The 19,242-nt window shown below is 40.2% G+C and overlaps 1 protein-coding gene across 6 annotated transcripts in view; it reads left to right on the top strand.

The window, feature by feature from the left end:
- The window catches only part of CHRDL1 (chordin like 1), a 40,264-nt gene extending 38,058 nt beyond the window's left edge, over positions 1-2,206 (top strand). For all 6 annotated transcript variants that reach the window (XM_050901788.1, XM_050901784.1, XM_050901787.1 and 3 more), the window contains one exon: positions 976-2,206. In XM_050901788.1, coding sequence (XP_050757745.1) covers positions 976-1,106 — 131 coding nt within the window. In that variant the 3' untranslated portion in view covers positions 1,107-2,206. The remainder of the gene's footprint in view (positions 1-975) is intronic.
- Positions 2,207-19,242: the final 17,036 nt, after the last annotated feature.

Genomic DNA, 19,242 nt, shown 5'->3' with positions numbered 1-19,242 from the left:
CAGCACAATTTGGATTTATTTAAGTAACATGTCAAGTTACCCCAATTTTTTAGAAAGTCATTTAGAAGGGAAAAAATTCAGAGATGATTAAAGTTCTACATACATATATGTTACATTTGAAAGAAGCCTTTCCTATGTTCTTAACAATATCTTCATTATTAAAATCTGTCTTTTGAAAGGACATGTAATTCTTTTATCACTCTTGATGCAATTTCTTTTTTATATTTCATCCAGCTTGGGATATGACACTTAATTTGATAGTTGAATTAAGGTATAGACATTTTTATTTCCCAGTTCTTTTGCATTACAAGTTGTCATTTTTTCTGAGGTCTCTAATTAGGCAAAGAAGTATTTTTCCCAGGGATAATATACTCTTGATAATACAGGTTTAGTGAGAAGGAGACACCTTTTCATATAAAAAGTTTCCTAATTTTTTGCTGTCAGTCTTCCATAAGCTTGTCATTGTTCTCTGTAATATAGTATTCTAGCTACCAGGACAGGAGGCATTTCTATTAACATTATAAAAAATGTACAGAAATATTAACATCCTGCAAACACAGTTTGTATTAAACACAGGTAGGCAGAGTTCACAGTGCATGAAACACTTAAGACTTGTTGCTTCCCAGCTTTTAAATACTTTGGTTTACCATCAGAGTTAAATTTGCACATCACTCGGTCATAAAGCAGAGTATCCAACATCATAAATGATTGAATAAATAGGGCCAACTTACAGTACTACTTAATTAAAGAAAGGAATAATATTCTGGTCCTTGTTTACTATTTTTAACAAAGTTATTTTGCATGGAATATGTTACATGATTGTAAGATACTTTGAATATTTTCCATGGGAGGATTGGACATTCTCTCTTTAACCATTGTGAATCAGTTGGTCTGGAGAGTGCTTGTAAATGTCTTCGAAGTTCCCTATGCCCTTTTCTAAGTCAGTGTCTGTCTCCTTTGTGTTTTTGTTTTCAGGCCAGTGGAAAATATTTAGCGAGGGAGAAGCTCAGATCAGCCAAATGTGTGAAAGCAGAGTGTGCAGGACTGAGCTCGAGGATTTGGTAAAGGTTTTGTACCTTGAAAAATCTGAAAAGGGTCACTGTTAAGGGAGACAGCACTGGAGGGAGAAACACAAGAAAACTTATGAAAACTTGGATCTGCAGCTGGACTGCAGGCTTATTTTGCTTAAGTCAACAGTTGCCCTAAAAACCAAAACTATAATGCAGTAATTATTCACATCATGCACAGCAAATTTGCTGCTTTATGTGTAGTGGTCTGTGTCAACCGTTCAAATATCTCCTCCAAAAGACTAGGAGGCTCTGTATTACTGGTGGGGGAAGGAGAAAGAGAGACTGTACTTTCCCAGAGTTGCATTTCTTTACAAGTTAAAAAGAGAAAACAGAACATTTTTATTATTATTATTTGGCAAGTTATTCAAACTAATGAAAAGAAGAACACCTAATAAATGTGCAGGAGCTATGGAGAGCATTATTTCCTGTGCTGAATTTATACCATTTCTGGTGTTGAAATGAGTCATGGATTTTTTTTAATAGTGGAGGAAAAATACAAGTGATACAATACTTGTGTTGGAGACATAAAAAACAGATTTAAACTAACAAACTCCTAAGCAGCCTGCCTTTGGGATGATGTCTTGTAGTTGAGCAAACTGAGTCCATAAACTGAACAGCAGGTGTTAGTGGCAATCACTGTATTTTTGTAGCAATTTGAGAAAATGTTCGCTTTTAAGTGGTTTTCACTGTTTCCTCCACCCAGTTCTCTAAAACATGTGAAGTGTTAGCTCCCTATCACAGCCCTAATAACTTCATTCTTCTGGGCCCTATTAACACATGGTCTTGGCTGATAAACTGCCTTCTAAAGTGACGTGGCAGAAAGTGGTGAAGTACTTGCGGTACTTTTGAAACACCTAGAGGGTGAAACCTCCTGATTAATAACTCTTTAAGAGTTGCAACACTGCTTAATTTATTTGTTCTGATTTGTTACAAACCTAATCATCTTCTGCATTTTTCTGAGGGTGACCTCTCAATTCTCACGCTTCAAGGACAGCTCTCTCCCATGACAAACACCAAACAGCTACAGCAGGCCTTTAGAACACAGCAGCTCTCTGAAAACTGTTATCTTTGTGAAAAGCAAATCTGAGAGATTCTGTTAAATTTAGTATAGCATGTCTGCAGTGTGTTTAAGAAAGGTGGCTCTCATCTGCAGAAAAAGTATAATTTAAAAAATGTTTTCTCTGAAGAGTCACCAAAATACTACACTGCCTCATGGCTGTGATGTTGGATTAAATCCCAAGCAGCAAGTGACTCTGCACTCTGCCTGCTTTTGCTCCCATTTTCTACTCCACAAGCAGACAGGAATACTGCTGTTCAAACACACACTAGGAAACAAAGCTTTATGGAAATGGTCTGAGCCAGGGGCTGGGTCTTCACAGGGAGTGAAATCAACAATGACAGCAAGGATTTTGAGGTTTGTCATTCTGCCAGTGACAGCACTCCAGGGTGTACCCATTTCTGAAGGGATGAAGGTGTGGGAGAGCTCAGTGCTGAATGCCAAAAGCCAGTTTCAGGCAGAGCTTCACCATCCTGAGGGGATCCTTGTCTTGAGCAGCAAACCCTGGCAGCCTCCCTCCGCAGTGCAGGCCTCAGGGCCAGGCTTCTTCGTGCCGCCCAGGTCCTGCCTGTGCTGCCTGCAGGGTTGGGAGGAGTGTAATGCAGGGCTTCTCAACAAAGAGGAGCAAGTGAGGAGGACAGACATGAAGGTGAAGGAAAGGCTGAAGGGAATTAGGAGAATACATATAGGGTGATCTTGCCTGTATATAACCACCCCGTTGTCCCTAGACCTGGCCAGAGAGCAGATAATATTTAGGAATACTTCCCCCCCTACCAAGCACTGAACACAGTCCACTGCATAACAGGAAGTCAGGCTAAAAAGGGAGCTCCTCCAGCAACCGTGTGGATTGGCAAGAACGAACTACTCCCACCTGGTATCAGTAAGAACCAAGAGGGTCTCTTTCCAAGCCTCCATGGGCTGCAGGGAAATCCTTCGTGGTCCCTCCATGGCCGCAGGGGAGTCTCTGCTCGGGGCCTGGAGCGCCTCCTCCCTCCTCCTGCCCGGCCCTCGCTGTCTCTGGGCTGTTTCTCACACTTTTTCCCTCAGCCTTCACCGCCCAGCGGCATTTTGCCCTTTCCTAAACACATCTTCCCTGAGGCACTGCCGCCTCGCTGAGGGGCTCAGCTGTGCCCTGTGGTGGGCCTGCTGGAACCGGCCGGAACCGGCTGTCCCCAGCACAGGGCAGCCCCTCAGCTCTCCTCAGAGGGGACCCTGCAGCCCCGCTGCCGGCGCCTGGGCACGGGCACCTGGTAGCACTGATACCATGCTATAGTGCACAGTCTTAACTAGCACCTGGCCATTACAAGTCCTGTATCCCTGTTCATTAAAAGGAGAGCTAAGTGAACTGTCCCACCACCTTTCCACGGGACTGTAGCCTCTGCCTCCATAAATCCTGTCCTGGTGTTTGAAAGGGCTGTAAGCGTATCCTAACCGAGGTCCTAAGACCTCACTGCACCAGAGGTTACTGCAGTGTAACTGTAGAAGAAGCAGTTTGGCATCAGCAACACCCACTGCACGTGGCATCTACTGGGTTGAAATGTGCTGCAGAAGTGCAAAATTTTATTATAAATCTTCTAGTAAGTCATGAATTAACCTTATCGTTCTTTTGGTGAAGACATTGTAAGGAAGAGGTTCTGAGGAACTGTAGCGATCTGGTGGGAAGACCAGCAGCTGATTTCCCACCTCACGGGCATTGTCTGTTTGTAGCAGTAGCTGGTGGAAAAAGACTAAGTGGAAAGTGTACAGTGTTTGTAATTTTTTTTTTTAAGAAGAAGAAGAAGGCAACCTGCTTTTTGTATTTGTGACAGGACAGGTGGAATCCAGATTGTGTATTTATTTTATAATAAACACTTTTAAGAAAAGCAGAAAAAAAAATCATAAGCATCATTTAGTAAAATGCAGTGTTGCATTTTTCCAGTTTCTGGTCACTTAAGACAACAAAATACACAGTGTCATGTTTTTCATTCTCTTCATGGGATGTATGTCTGTTACGGTACTTATTTATGTACTTGTTGTATCACTTTGACCTGGTTTGATAAATTAATAAACTCTGAAGTTGATAATAAAACAAGATGTTTTGTGTATGATGCTGTTTGGTCAAGATGTTTGGTTTCAGTTCCCTGTTTGCAGTCCTGCTGCTGCCGCCTCAGAGAAAGCCTGAGCCCGCGTGCCCGGCTGGGTGCAGTGCATGGCTGCCTGCTGTGGAATCAGGTACTGAGCTATGGAAGAGTCAGATTTAAGCCTTAGACTGCTGGGCAGGGTGCAAAGTAAGGCTTCAGCACTCACCCACATCTTTAACACTTCAAGTGTGAGCTTGAACCACATGGACTTCAGCAGTGCACCTAAGACACCAGTTTATCAAGAACCCAAGAGATATTTGTAGGTTATGAGCAGTTCTGACTTACTGTCACTTAGAACCGGGCCTGAGAAGCTCTGTGGAGTGCACTCATGGGAATCCCAGTGAACTCAGCAGGATTGTCTGGCCCTCCACAGACAAGTTCGCTTCACTTAATTAACTGTTGCAATATGCTGCAGTGTTTAATCCATAGGGTGGTAATGTTGCTCCCATTTAAGTCGGTTTCAGACCAAGGCAGTAAAAGCTTGCTGTAACTCAGCATCCACAGGGCTGACACTGAGCCCTGACTGCTCACTATGTCTGAAAATCAGACACGTAAAGCTTGCAGCAGGACAGCCGTGTCCCCAGCGCTGCAGTAGTTCATTGTTTCGCGTCTTCTCTCAGGAATATCTTCTGCAGAATTTTGCAAACCAACTTACACTAGCACTCGTCCAAGCTAAATTGAAAAGCTATAGAAATTATCACAACCTGGGTAACGCAAACAGACAAATCAGAAGGATCAGCAGGATGCTCAAACTATCAGCTTATTTAAATTGTTTAATCTCAAGAGCCGCGACTGTTTGCTTTCAGGACTTGTTAGTAGGGCAATAGTATGCAGGGGAGACAGCATAGGACCTGCAATATATAGATTTTCTGCTCAGAGATATGTTTGACCTTTGGGAAATACCCAATTTAATTCAGCTTTCCCCTACCCAGCACGATTAATTTTGAAAATCAAAGCATTGACATCCATATATGGAAACCAACTAAAGAAGAAAGCAAGCACTGACAACTGAGAGAACAGTACAGGACATACTGCTTTCTGGGCAATACATATTCTGAAGCTCAAAATAATTGGGGAAATGTTGATGGAATCAATCTGTGCTAATGACTAAAAAGAGATGGTCTTAAGAAACATAAAAGTGTAAAACATTAACTCACACATGGCTAGCAGTGTAACTAAAATGGAAAGTATCAGCCTTGGGAAAGATGATTGTTCAAAGTGGTTCCACAGTAAATCACTTTGAATCAATAAGTACATCAAATCTGAAATTCAAGATGTCTCTGGAAATTCTTCATGAAATTAATTTCTGTTATTTCATCACAACCTGCATATTCATCTTAGCCACCTTTTTATTTTAGCAAGGCATCTGTTACAAGAATCCTTTCCATGAGGACACACCCTAGGCATGCATACCTGCTCTGCTCTCCTCTCCTCCTGTACCAGCCCCCTTCTCCAAGCCTAACTATCTGAGGGGCATTAGCCTTCCTAGTAGTTGCAGACTGAAACTCACTAACAGTCAGGGTTCCATCCCCATTGAATGTATTCTCTTGATTTCATAACATCCAAATGCTTTTTAGCAGCACACTAAATCTTACTTCTCACTTCAGTCCTATTCCCCTCTCATGTAACACAGATCATCTCTGACTCCACATGACTCCACAGGCCAGGAGGGGCTGGGTACCGAGAGGAGAGCCCTATTCACTGCTATATTCTTCTGAAATTACTTTTAAATATACCTACAGAAGCACAAGAGAAAGAATGTATCATCAGCCTAACACTCTCATCTTCATACACCCTCCATTAAAAAAAAAGGTCAAACCATTTCACAATTCAGATGACGAATACTTCCAAAATAATTGATAGCACATGAAGTATTTGCGTAATATTGGTGTGCTCTGGTGCCTATTGTGTTATCCATCTAAGATAAAAGCCAAGATTTTGGAGATTTATTGTGGGAGGGGTGAAAATTGACAAAGTTAATCCTTATTTCCATTTATTGCTTTTGTTTGGGGTTTGAAAAACGTCTTCATCTTCTGATCTGAGGTTTTGGACTGTTTTACTTCTTGGGTAAAGTATGTCTGCAACTACATGAGTATATAAGTATGAACCCACAACCCTGCCCTTCTCACATAACACCAACCCAACTGTGAGCAAGAATGCAAAGCATCCAAAGCAAAAACAAATAATTGATTTTAACCCAGCAAAACACTTTTTAATGTAGACACACTGGATGACAGTTCAGCATGTTCAGAAAAGGCAATGAGCCTGATTTCACTACCACTGAAAGTAAAAACTCCCAATCTGTCCTCAAATGACCTCAGCTCAAGAGACAGAGATAGTACATCACACTAAGCTTTAAGTGTAGCTATCTGCTTCTCAAGCAGCACCCATAGTTAATTGAGCTCTCGACCAAGATCAATTCTATCTCCTACAGCTTTACTTCTCCTGTTTCTCTGCTTTGTTTGTTTGTTTCAGGATCACACTACGACAAAATCAGGTGTGTTAAGGCCACGATAAATTAAAACTGCATTCTATTCTCACTGAAGTAAATAGCAAAACTCCCAATCCCTTTAAGAAGGGGTCCCTGAAGAACTCATACTGATACATACTGCACTGGCATTAAACACATTTTAGTGTGCTCTGTATTTAGTGAGTATCAAAGGTACATTTTATACTTTTCACAGACAGATTCCCAGCCACTTAATGTTCCTTAGCCAGCACTGTTACTCTAGCCTGTTCTTCCCCAGCTCAGTTCTCCCTTCTGCCAACAGCTAGGATGGCACAACAAATTTGAGTCCTAATTTTAAAGGCATAAATAGGAGTCAGGTGATGCTTAAGGTCTATGTACTGGGGTATTTTTGTTCCACATCTCCAAATGGGAAGACTCAGACTTCCCTGTTAAAACACGTGGCTTGAAATTAATATGGTATTTACTTTCATTTCCTGTACTAAAGTGTTGTGCAGCATGGCGAGGTTGTATGCTCTTAAATATGCAGTTTGAGGTAGCTGCAGTTCAACAGAGACTGAAATAGTTCCTATATAAACTTTTCATAGTGTACTCAGGGTGGAATGGGAAATGCTGTAGAAGCATCAAACAAGAAAAGTGAGCTCTTGGGACAGTTTTCTTCATTAGTGAAATGAAAAGACATATGTAGAAGTATTTATAGTTATGGCTGCATAACTATCTCATAAACTAATAGACAACAGTCACCAACTAATCAATCTTCACAAAGTTCTTCCTAGAAAAAGGAAGATTTGATTGTAAATACTGTTATTTAGTTAACAAAAAATTATTCTTAGAGACCCATATACAGCTCCGAGTGATGATATGTTCCAGAAAGCTGTGTTTTGGTATGGGAGACCATGTTTTCAATTCTGTGCTATTAGAAAATATTTCCTTGCTTTGAATGCCATATTATATACTCACATAAGCTAAGTCTCACAAAATCTTTGGGTTTATGCCAGACAGTGGCATCCTTTCAAAAATGGTCCAATGACAGCATTAAAAAGCATTAGAGGATGTTTACAATCAGAACTGATTATCCACTAAGTTTAACTTTGCCATTTATATTAATGCCAACCAGTTGTAAAATCATGCAACCAAATCCTACCAGTAGTCCTTCTCACTCACTTCACACTATGTAAATTACTATAGCCAAGTCTAAATTAAAAAAAAAAAAAAAAAAAGTTATTTTGAGCTTCAGCAAATGTGCTAAATTTCTGGAAATAAAAACCCTGCTACTATTTTGTTTGAAAGAGTTTATAAATTATGGATTGTTTTCACAAGTGAGAGGAAAAAACTGCAGATTTTTTTATGAATTCAAAGAACATTCAGCCTAGACTCTCTTTTATTTTGCAATCGTAAATAACTGAAAGATTCAATTGATAATAATGGTCAAAGCCTACAGAGACTTAAGAACTTGCAACAGCTTTTCCCACCCTGATTTTTCTTCTTAATTCAAAGTCAGATATTTTTTAGACCTTTGCACTGATGAGTCCCTGCTGAAGAGACTGGGATCTTCCCATGACATCAGCTTCTAACAAGCTCCCAATTTCTTTATAGTCAGCATGTGTTGGGAATTATTTACCCCATCTAAATTATGGTCATGATGAGATCACTCTTATTAAGACAAAGCTATCATAACTACCATGCTCATGATGATCACGGCTCATATTAATACATAGAGTGCCTAAGAAAATGTAGTCACTAAGGTACTTTTCAAGCAAGAAGTTAAGCAAACGCTAGAGAAACTGAGGAGCAGAGAAACTCTTGGCAACTGCAAAACTGCATTTGAATACTAAATGTTGGAAACTGGAGCTCTTTTTCCTGGCCTCTCCACCAAGTAGTATATTTCTTAACAGATATTTTATCTTTTTTTCTATGATTAAAATATTGAAAGGATCATTTGGTAGAACAGTACCTCTAGAATGAAGCTCCAACAAAATCAATCTGCTGGAAGATTCTTGAAGCCAAGAATCCAGTAACAGGCAAATGGGCTTCTCCAGATCTTGGATTACACAGCTCAAACGTACCAGAAACTCACTGCCTGCCACTGTTCTCTTAAAATACATTTCCCCATAAATCTACATAACAGTCACAATAAACTCTGAAGGTTTTTGTGAAACTCAGTAGAAAAAGATGCATCAAGTAGGATTTCAAAGGAAATTATCAGATCAAATTCTGTGTAAATCAGTCTGTTTGCACATTAGAGGGACACCTGACCTGACAGAGGAATGAGCGCTTCAATCTGGACAGAAGGCACAAGAAAAAAATTAGGAAAAATATGACATTGTCTATTATAAGTGTAAGGAGAAAGATTTTTCTCATCTTCACATTTTCCGTTTAAATTGCAGTTTTCAGAGCCAGTGCAAATCATTCATGGCTACTCCTGCCGAACAACCTGTGAAATCTTAATAGATTTCCAAAGAGAGGTTCCCAGGGGACTGCTTGGCCCAGAGGATTAGTAAAGAGAGTAGAGTAGTTCTCACTTTGAGTTCTGCTTCAGGGCAATGGGATGAACCCAGCAGACTAGCTTTTATTTCCATCTCTCAAAACACATCCAAAGACCTTGCTTGTAAATAAAGATTGCTCTCGTCGAATACATGAAAGGTAGTCAAGGTGAACCCCAGGATCTCTTCTGGGGCTGCCTCAATCAGCCAACATATCTTAAAGCCACTAGTACTGGTCTATAATATGTTACCTAACATACATTAACAAAAAAATAGTCAAAAAATATAGACTTCTCACTTGTATCAAAATAACCTGATTTCTATCAAGTGTCTCCTCTCTACCAGCATCCTTCCAGTCCTAGAGCTAAGGACACCTTCTTGTACCTGTTCTTCTCTGCAAAAATTCTGGTAAAACAAGATTTTGTGACCAAAAAAAGCAGGAGAGCCAAAATCTGCTTCCTAAGAACTCTTGGTACCCTAGCTGGGAGAAACTCTGTAAAATTCCAGCTCTCTTGCCCTGGAAATCAAAAAAGATCCTGACCCATTTCTGCAAAAACTTGTGAAAAGCCAGTCTGCCCCTGCCAACAGCATAACTGTTATTTTCACTAATTGCAAACTGAGAGAGAATCCCAAAAGAAAGTTGGTGATTAGGCTTGGGAGACCTCAGAAAGATGTAATGTTTGACAATAAGCTTTTGACTTAAAACAGGTAGTCCAACAAGTTGAAAGTGCATTTAATTAAAATATTTTATAGATCAAAGGGTTTTCCTTTCTGACAAAGCTTCAGGTGCCACATAATCATAAACTTTTCCATTTGAAGGTTTGTAGTAGCATAGGAGATGCCAAAATCAGGGAGGAAATAAGAAAATTTGATGTAACCCCTTCAAAATGAGCTTTTAAGTAAGTTAAAATAGACTGATGTGCTCTTTTTTACATCATAAATTTTGCCCTATAAGCTAACTACTTTGGATATGCTTATATCGCTGTCCTCCACTATAAAATCTCATTAACTCCTCACTGGCAACACATCATCTTCCACTACCTATCTTGTATAAAACTCATTTTTCCAAAATAATAACAAATAAAATAGGGTGAAAACAAGCTTAAGGCAATGATGGAACTCTTTTATGAAGTGAATAGGTGCTCTCTGTGCCAATACAGTCTGTTTAATCACAGCCTAACATTTTAATTATGTATATAGCTAAGCAGACTTGCTTGCATTGGCTTAATTATTCTGCATGATAATATGAACAAAGGGCCTCTGTTAAAGTACTCAACAAAAATTTTAGCTGGCTGAGTTTCCTCAAATGTTCCAAGAGCAATGAAAGATCTGATCATTAAGCATTTACTGCCCCTGAGAGCTATTTTAAACCTGTTCCCTTCATATCACAGCTGGCCCTTTGAGTAGCCTCAAATTCTTTTTATCTGAAAGCCCTAGTAGGGCAGAACAAAAGAATGTTTCTCATTTGGAGTGAGCTGTCTGTGTCATCTGTGTGATGTTCACTAGCAGGAGATGTCTATCTTAATGAGCTTTTGGCCAGGAACAGCGCTGCCACTTTCTAACTTTTGTCCAGTTCACAGGACTCCTGGTGCAGGGCGCACTGGATGTGTTAGAATTGTAAATGAGCCCCAGCAACTGCACATTGCATAAGGATCCCACAATAACAATTAAGCAATAGTCTCTGCTGCTGTGGGCCTCTCCTGCCAGATAATTGACCATGACGGGAGCTATGCAGAGAACCCACACGGAAGGTGAGGACACATAACAGAAGTGAAGATTCATTATCTTGCAATGAAAGGGAAGTTAGCACCAATGGGAGCTGGGTTTTAAAGGACCAAAGGGTTAAAGCTTTCACATTTTGGAGGCATTTACCATTAATTTCTCCTTTGCCCAACAGAAGCCAAGTGTTTTGAAATACGCTCCATTTTAATGGGCCCTGGGAATCAGATCAGTGGTAGCCATGTAAACACTCCAAATGTACCCACGTATATGGTAGAAGAGAGTCCAAGAATGCTAGAAAGTTGTGCAGAATGTGTGTCTTTATTAAAAAGCTAAACATTCTGTCACAGTGAAAGCTTTCCATGTAAAATCTGGAAGCTTGGGAAGAAAACCAACAGCCAATGTATTACAACAAGGGAGGATCTCTCTGCTACCCTGCAAGAGTTGAAGTCCAAGTACTTTATGGACCCACCCTCCTCTGTAAGTCTCCCTCATCAGAGCACATTTCCCATCACACACAACCTGCTCTCACAGAGATGACACACCACAGGAGCACCTGCATCTTGAGAGATACAGCTCACCGGCCCCACCAAGGAGAACACGGATGGCGGGGAAGAGAACTACAGGAGTCATGCAGTACCATGCTGGGCATTTAGGTAATTTCTGTGCTGAGCTGTTTTTCAAATATTCATTTTCTCAATGAAAAGGGAACCTTCCTAACTTCTTCCCTAACAAAATATGCCAAAATGTTGGTGGTAAACCCAGCAAGAAAGAATTTAGGAAGTTCTAAAAGCCTGTTCACTTATTATATGAGAGGCAGACTTACTGGGAGGGGGGGAATAGGGAGGTCTGCTGTACTTGCAGGCAGCCCAGTGGAGTACATATTTCATCTGTGTGACTGAGCAGAAGCTGTAGCACTATATAATCCCCGTGTCACCACCACAGCTAATTCAATCTCACATCCAGCATATATCGATGTGATATTCCTCTTGTTCAGTACAGTCTTTACTCCTGAAGCTGCACTACTCTTTTGCAGTCAGCCTTCTGCTTCTCGCTCTGCCCAGCTGTCTCAGCTCTGTCCCATTCACCCTAATTCTCTTCCCTGCCCCTATCACTCCTGCTAACAGGCCTTATCATTTTCCTTAGGCTTCTCAGTCCTCCTTGCCTTTCAGTTCCTCTGCCCCTCAGACTGTGAAGCACATTCCTTTTCAAACATCTTATTTATACAGTTGATCATATCAGTGAAAAGGCAGTGGTGATAGATGATCATTTTGAATAAACCTGTGCCAAAAAGAAAGAGCACAGCTGAAGGGAGAAAGTGCAGCGTCACACTGTACAGTGGGGAAGCACTAGTCCCATTAGCCTATCCTGCTATTCAGGAAAGTGCCTCTAGGTGACAGTTAAATTGTTAACACACTACATCATTAAACATGGCAATAATAAATATGTATTTTTCTATACACACGTATTAATAAAGTCAAAGCCATTCTAGAACTGACTATTGCCAGGATCGATCTTCCCTCATCTACATTCTAGTCCAGTCCCTGAAGCTTTTCCCTTACCTCATCTGCATTTTTCCTCATTATTTTCTCTTTCCACAAATTCAGTTAGTTTTGGCCACCAACTCAAAAACGCTAAAGGCTACTGGAGAACAGTGGTTTTTTTCTGTCATCTTATTGGCAAGGGTTGCTGTTAAAAAGTTAGCCTGAAGAATAAAAGGAGAAATAAAATGAGGCAAAACAATGACTGAAACTCCTACAATGCACCTGTGGTTTCAGAGAGCTGGATGTTTGTGAGTGGTTATCCTGCTTTCCTCAAATCTACCCTTCTGAGACATAGACATTCACTCCTGATAGGAGATGGTTATAAGGAAGGAAGCAAAGGAGGGGGGGAAAGAGAACTTTTACAGTTGTGCAGATGGCAAACATGAGGAAAGGATCTATAATGGAAAAGAAAGGGTGAAGAAACCACCACACCAGTCTTGTCTTGTGTCTTGCTGAACAACTACGGTCGATTGACTTTGCAAATTCTTGAGCAGTTTCCTGTGCAGCACTTTATTGTTTGTTTGCATGCAAGCCTTTCTGCTGTGGTCTTGGCTCCCACATTTGGCATACTTCCTCTGTAGGGTGAACCTTATTTCCAGACATACTTCCCCCACCACAACCGTTAGAGTGGACTATGAAATATTCACAGTCACATGCCTGCTCCCAGCACAAAAATGATTCCCTTAAATTGTTCACAAATGTCAATATATATGGCGTAGTAATGGCACGATGCCCTTGGGGAAAAGGGCAGATAGCAGATACCTACCAGTCCTACCTATAAGAGCTATATGGGCCAAACCCCAGCTTTTACAGCTCAAGTTTCACTGTCATCAAGCAGATCATCCCCAGCACATGCTGAAACAAACAAACAAGACATCTCAAACTTCATTGTGGTCTCACCCCAAAAATGCAAATCCTAGAATTTATCTGGATCATCAGATTTAATTTTTGGGGGTCTGAAAATATCTACAAAGCTCTGGAAACATCAGAACCTCATGAGAAACTGCATGGATAAATACTTCCTCATACTGTACATTTCTCTGGCCTGCAAATTCCAAAAACTGTGGCTAACTCAAGAGCTTTCTCACTGAAGTTATTTTTATGCAATTCACATTCATTTATTAATCCTGCCATCTGAAAATATAGCTCTGTATTAGATATGTTCTGATCTTCATTTGGAACCATTAATAGAATTAATAACCTTTGATTTGGGGGGAAAAAATCCCAATTCTCTGTAGCATGGATTTGCCTCAATACACAGCAAAAGTCAGCAAGAGGTTCCCCAGGAAAACAGGTATGGATATGATGTAAGCGTGCCACTATGTTAAGGTCAAAAAGTTACCAGCAGGAACTAGCTACACCCCAAGATCTTAACAGATCCTTGCTTTTCTCCTTCTTTGATCTAGTGAATAGCAGCAAACTCAAAACTGGTAAAAAAAACCTCTCTTCTGCCAGCAGTCTTTGAAAACACTGCTGCAGGAGACCACACACAGGAGTCCAGAGTGTTAAAGGTAGATTAGAAACTTGTGTGAATAAGATAATCAATAATTAAAACCCTAATCATTTCACTTTCATAATGGGACAGCAAGAAAGAAGCAAATCAGAACTGATTTCTGGCAGTATGCAGTGTTAGCATTCTGGCATAATTTTCCATACACACAGATCTACCAAAATAGAAACAACAACCATTAAAACAGTTTAAAAAAAATAAACTTGCTTTCGCTAGAGATAATAACACTTCTCCCCACCCTGAAAAAACATCCTTTTATTTGTCAAGTCAGGAAAAAAGGTCATGACAGTTTTCATAAAATTTGGACAATTTTCAGCCAGCTCTAACAACAATGACAAACGACAGCTGAGGGACGTAAAGCCAATGTAGGAGGGAGGGAGAGCTCTGCACTGTGAGGGATTCATGCTTTCCTGTATTTCATTTCTGTATTATTTCTGTTTTATGTGTTTAGAAAAGAATTTATACACATAGATGTCCAGACCTAAATTTATGCCTGTTTTCAGGCGAGTTATACCTCTGTCTCTCCTGCCCGCCCTTCCAGTTCCTTCTTATTAACTCCAGTCTATCTGAGTTAATTTGTGAAAAAGCCCCAACTATAGTTTTCTGATAAGGAAAAAAAAAAGTTTGTGAAAAACATTACATTCACCCTGCTTTTCTCCACTTAGTTTCCCTTTCTGAATGTGCTGGTTTTGGCTGGGATAGAGTTAATTTTCTTCATAGTAGCTGGTATGGGGCTATGTTTTGGATTTGTGCTGGAAACAGTGTTGATAACACAGGGATGTTTTCGTTATTGGTGAGCAGTGCTTACACAGGGTCCAGGCCGTTTCTGCTCCTCACCCCACCCCACCAGCGAGGAGGCTGGGGGTGCACGAGAAGTTGGGAGGGGACACAGCCGGGACAGCTGACCCCAGCTGACCCAAGGGATATTCCATACCATATGACGTCATGCTCAGCAATAAAACTGGGGGGGAGGTTGGGGGGGGGGGCACTGCTTGGGGACTGGCCGGGCGTCGGTCGGTTGGTGGTGAGCAATTGCATTGTGCATCACTTGTCTTTCTTGGGTTTTATTTTTCTCTCTGTTATTTTTTTCCCTTTCCTTACAATTATTTGTTGTTGTTGTTGTTTATTAAACTGTTTTTATCTCAACCCACAAGTTTTCCCACTTTTACACTTCCCATTCTCTCCCCCATTCCACTGGCTCTCTATTTTACATGAAGAAAAAACAAAGAATGGTTGTGAAAGCACAAAAGGGGACGAAGCAGGTCTGTCTGTCTCCAGTCTCCTACTGGAAATGCTTCTCAGCCCCTTCCTGTGCAAAGCTGGCATCTTACAGCTAAAGGTGCAGCACTCAGACTCATCACTACCTATCTGCCAAATTTTCTCAAGTCCCTGCTAGATTATTTGTGGCATCCAACTTGAATCAGTTACAAAAGTACTAATTTTAAAAAAGTTGTATATCCATAAAGACTGTAAAGCTGAGTACCAAAAACTACTCATCCTTCGATCAGGATGGCTTACTAACTGTTAGACAGAGTCAATAAAGATTGTCTTCCCTGAATATAAAAAATTGTAAATCTTCATTTACACTCGAAATCCAACAATGAAAACTATATTAGGGTCAAAATATCTTGCCCTGGTTTTGTTTCTTGGCATGTATGTTCCAGAGTTGTTGAGTTCATCATGGTTGTCTCAGCTCTAGGAACAGCATCTCAGAGTACCCCTGGCCACACTTATCATGAACAAATGTGTAAGTAAATGGATAGATATGGTACATAGTCATTGTATGTTATTTATCGCCCTTATGTCATCGTGGTCAGTTCTAACAGCATTTTCCATTCCCAGGTAATCTGCCTTTCACCTAAAAAAGACTGAGTAGGACAATTGTGTTGAGGCTGTGTGGCTGAGTCCACACCAGTGAACAAAGCGAGGTTCAAGATGACTTGAGCTGCCTTCTTGTGTGTAGTGCTTACAGCCGAAAGGAAGCTGGGCAGCAATGACCCACAAGAGCCGATTATTAAGGAAGCCAACCATGTTCTGAAGATTTGAACACATTTCCTAGTGCAAAATCTAGCCTTTTCTGATGCAACATGTTGAGTAACAGAAGACAGAAGCATTGCCTGCCATGTATATACTCCAAGCAGCATCCTTTCTAGCAAAATGGGTATTCAGGGCTGTAACATGTCCCCATGGTGGCTATATGCTGCTTAGTTCTCTTATGGACTGTTGGATTAGCTGCTCCCTGCAGCAGTGAGATTCTACCAACAACTTTCTCCTAAGTGAGTAGAAGACCTTCATCAAGGATGGTTAGATCCACTCTGTCCCAGCATTAACAAAGCACAAGAGCGGAGTAAGCCAGGACAACATTTACAGGGGGTTTGACCTATATTTCCAAACTGGGTTCTGAGTTTGTGAAGATTCAGAGTCACCTGGCAGAAACCTCAGAGCACCTATTCTCTAAAAATGAATCTTTCCCCAGTATCTCAAATTAGACACCCAAAGAATAAATAAATCTGCAGCACTAATATTCAACTTCCTATTTTCACTAGTAGCAGCTTTTGCAGGGATAATTTAATTCTTCTGTTTCATCTAGCATTGACGCTTGTAAACTCCTTTGAGGATCCCTACCAGGAATTCATCAACATGAAGGATATATACTGGGAAGATCATAATCAAGTCAATCAAGGGGAGAAATTCAAAAGCTTTGCCACTAAAGGAATCAAACATAAAAGCCTCCCTGGGGGGAAGAGGTTTATGTACCATGCCTGGCCTATGTTAAGAAAATTAAAACTCGTTTCACAACATAAAAGAGCCAAAGTGTCAAGTCACTAAAACCAGTTTCCAGTACAGATGCCCTTTTCCAGACTGGTTTATGAGGGAAATACAGATTTATAATACATTTAAAGAAACACAACCGACAAAAACATAACTAAGGGATATATACAAGGAAGACAGCACAGAACATAAATTAAACAAAGACAATTTAAATGCAATTTAGCAGCCATCCATGTTGATATAACTAAGGATACTTCTGTTTATATCCATGGCAAACTTCTTACTTTTTTCAAAGGAAATGTTTGCAGAGTAGATACCTCTAAGGAAGCTGGCCTAACGTAAGAGTTGAGGTTTGCTCTTACTATTTCCCAGAGTCTATTCAGATGGAAGGGTAGCAATGCATGAGAAAGGGAATCCAGACTACTGCTGGGGTATGTGTGTCAATGAATGCAAAATGTACTTGGGTTTACTGCTTTTTAGTTCTGTTGGAATAGGCAATTCTCCTCTTCGCCCCCACTTGTCTGATTCAGTAATTTTGTTTTGAAAGCCTGCATATTTAAGGTGAAGCACGTTTTAAATACATCATTCAGAGCAGGATGGAAAGAAATCAGTTGTCTGAAGAAAGCTGTCAATGTAACATCCAGAAAAGGAGAACAGGATATAAACCGATTGTTACAGGGTGCATGTCAAAAAACGAGGTATCATTTTCCTTGCATGCAAAAAGGATGATCTAGTAGTCCCTTTCCAAAACTGTCATTCCCCTTTGAAACTGTGTCATATAGAGGACTCAACAGAAATTAAATGGAAAATTTGGCTGAACAGAAAAATGGGGCTCTTTAAACCTGAGGAAGTAAGATCATCTCTATGTTAGCAGTGTTTTGGGAAATGCAGCTACATAACTGGGTAAACATTTTGTTGCCTCCAAGAAGAGCCATAAAGAATCTGGTGGAGATTTTTCAAAGCTGCCTTAGGGGATGGATGTCTAATCCCCATTAAAATTAACAGAAACTGGCTCCTCAAACCCAGTCAATGGCTTTGAAGGATCAGCTCCGTGGGGCTAATATGTAGTATCAAAGGGTAGGGATGAGCTGTATGGTTAACTGCATCACATGGGAGTTAGTTACTTGTTTGTTTGTTTCTTTGAATAAAAGGAAGTGGGGGGGGGAAGACAACAACAATAATAATAGAGATTAATAATAATAATAATAATAATAATAATAATAATAATAGAGATTGAGCTAAATACTCAGATTTTTCCCAATGGGCTTTAAACACTTTAAACACTGTGGAAGGTTTTATAATGGTAACTGAAATTCTCTGACTGAACTCAAGACTCAGATCTTTTCTGGCATGATGATACAATTCAGTAAATCATTATTGGCTGGAATACAGTTATTTATTTTTAAGTTTGCCAATTTTCTCATTTTATTCTTTTAAGGTTAAAGAGAAGCTTTTCGATATCCAGTAAGAAAGAAAAAAATTAATTAAAATGTCATGAATGTAAATGGTAAGAACTTCCAACTGTCCAAATGACAGCCCTCTTAAGGTTGAATATTTTTGGAACATTAATAATCATGGAGCCTTTGAAACGATTTCCACCAACTGGACTTAAAAATAATTTTTAATTTAAGACTGGTCCTTTCCTTAAATTATTACAAATGTTTATGAACTGCTGTTCTTATTAAGAATTGGGAATATCCAATAAAACTTAGAGGCAACAACTTAAAAATTGATAAAGGAAAATATTTAATGCAGAACAAGAATCGCTAGAACTCATAGACACAGGAGAAGCTTAATTGGATTCACTGAAATATTAAATGAGTACATGAATAAAAATATCCACAGTTCCATAAGACTGGATCAACAGTTCATCTTTAGGAATCTGTCATCATTTATTTAGGCGGGATTCCCAAAAAATACATTGTGTATGGGCAACACATTCTGTTTTCCCAGTCTTATCTATAAACACTTCTTTCATACTTACCTGAAACAGAGATACTTTTAACCTCTTGATGACAATGGCCCTTGGTCCCATTTTGCAGATTGGGAAACTGAGGCTCAGGGGGATAATGCAGTTTGCCCAAGGTCAGCAGCAGAGTCAAGAACTGGCCCTTGCTCCCCACACGCCAGGAACTGCCTGCTCCCCGTCCATGACTAGGTACTAGAACAGATTACCCATTGCTCGGTGCTGACGAGCCTCCCTTGTGCTCTGCGGTGCAGGGGCCAGGCACACTCGCCTCTCTCCCCGAATCCACCTGCAGCAGTGTTTGGCAACATTGAGAACGATGGGCCTTATTTGAAGAAAGCCGCATCACTGATGCAGCCAGCTCTCTCTGTCCCACTGCCTTTTTTATCATTTTAAAATCACATGCTCTTATTTCTTTTACAGGAAAAAACCTCTTCCCTAGAAAGACTCCCACAACAAAAGATAAAATGGATTGTTTTGAGAATCAGTGAGACTGATTGTGTACAAAGTATTTTTCCTTTAGCCTCTTTCAAT

Source organism: Gymnogyps californianus, chromosome 9 (genome assembly GCF_018139145.2).
Source record: "Gymnogyps californianus isolate 813 chromosome 9, ASM1813914v2, whole genome shotgun sequence".
NCBI lineage: Eukaryota > Metazoa > Chordata > Aves > Accipitriformes > Cathartidae > Gymnogyps > Gymnogyps californianus.
This window is presented reverse-complemented; position numbering and strand designations above follow the sequence as displayed.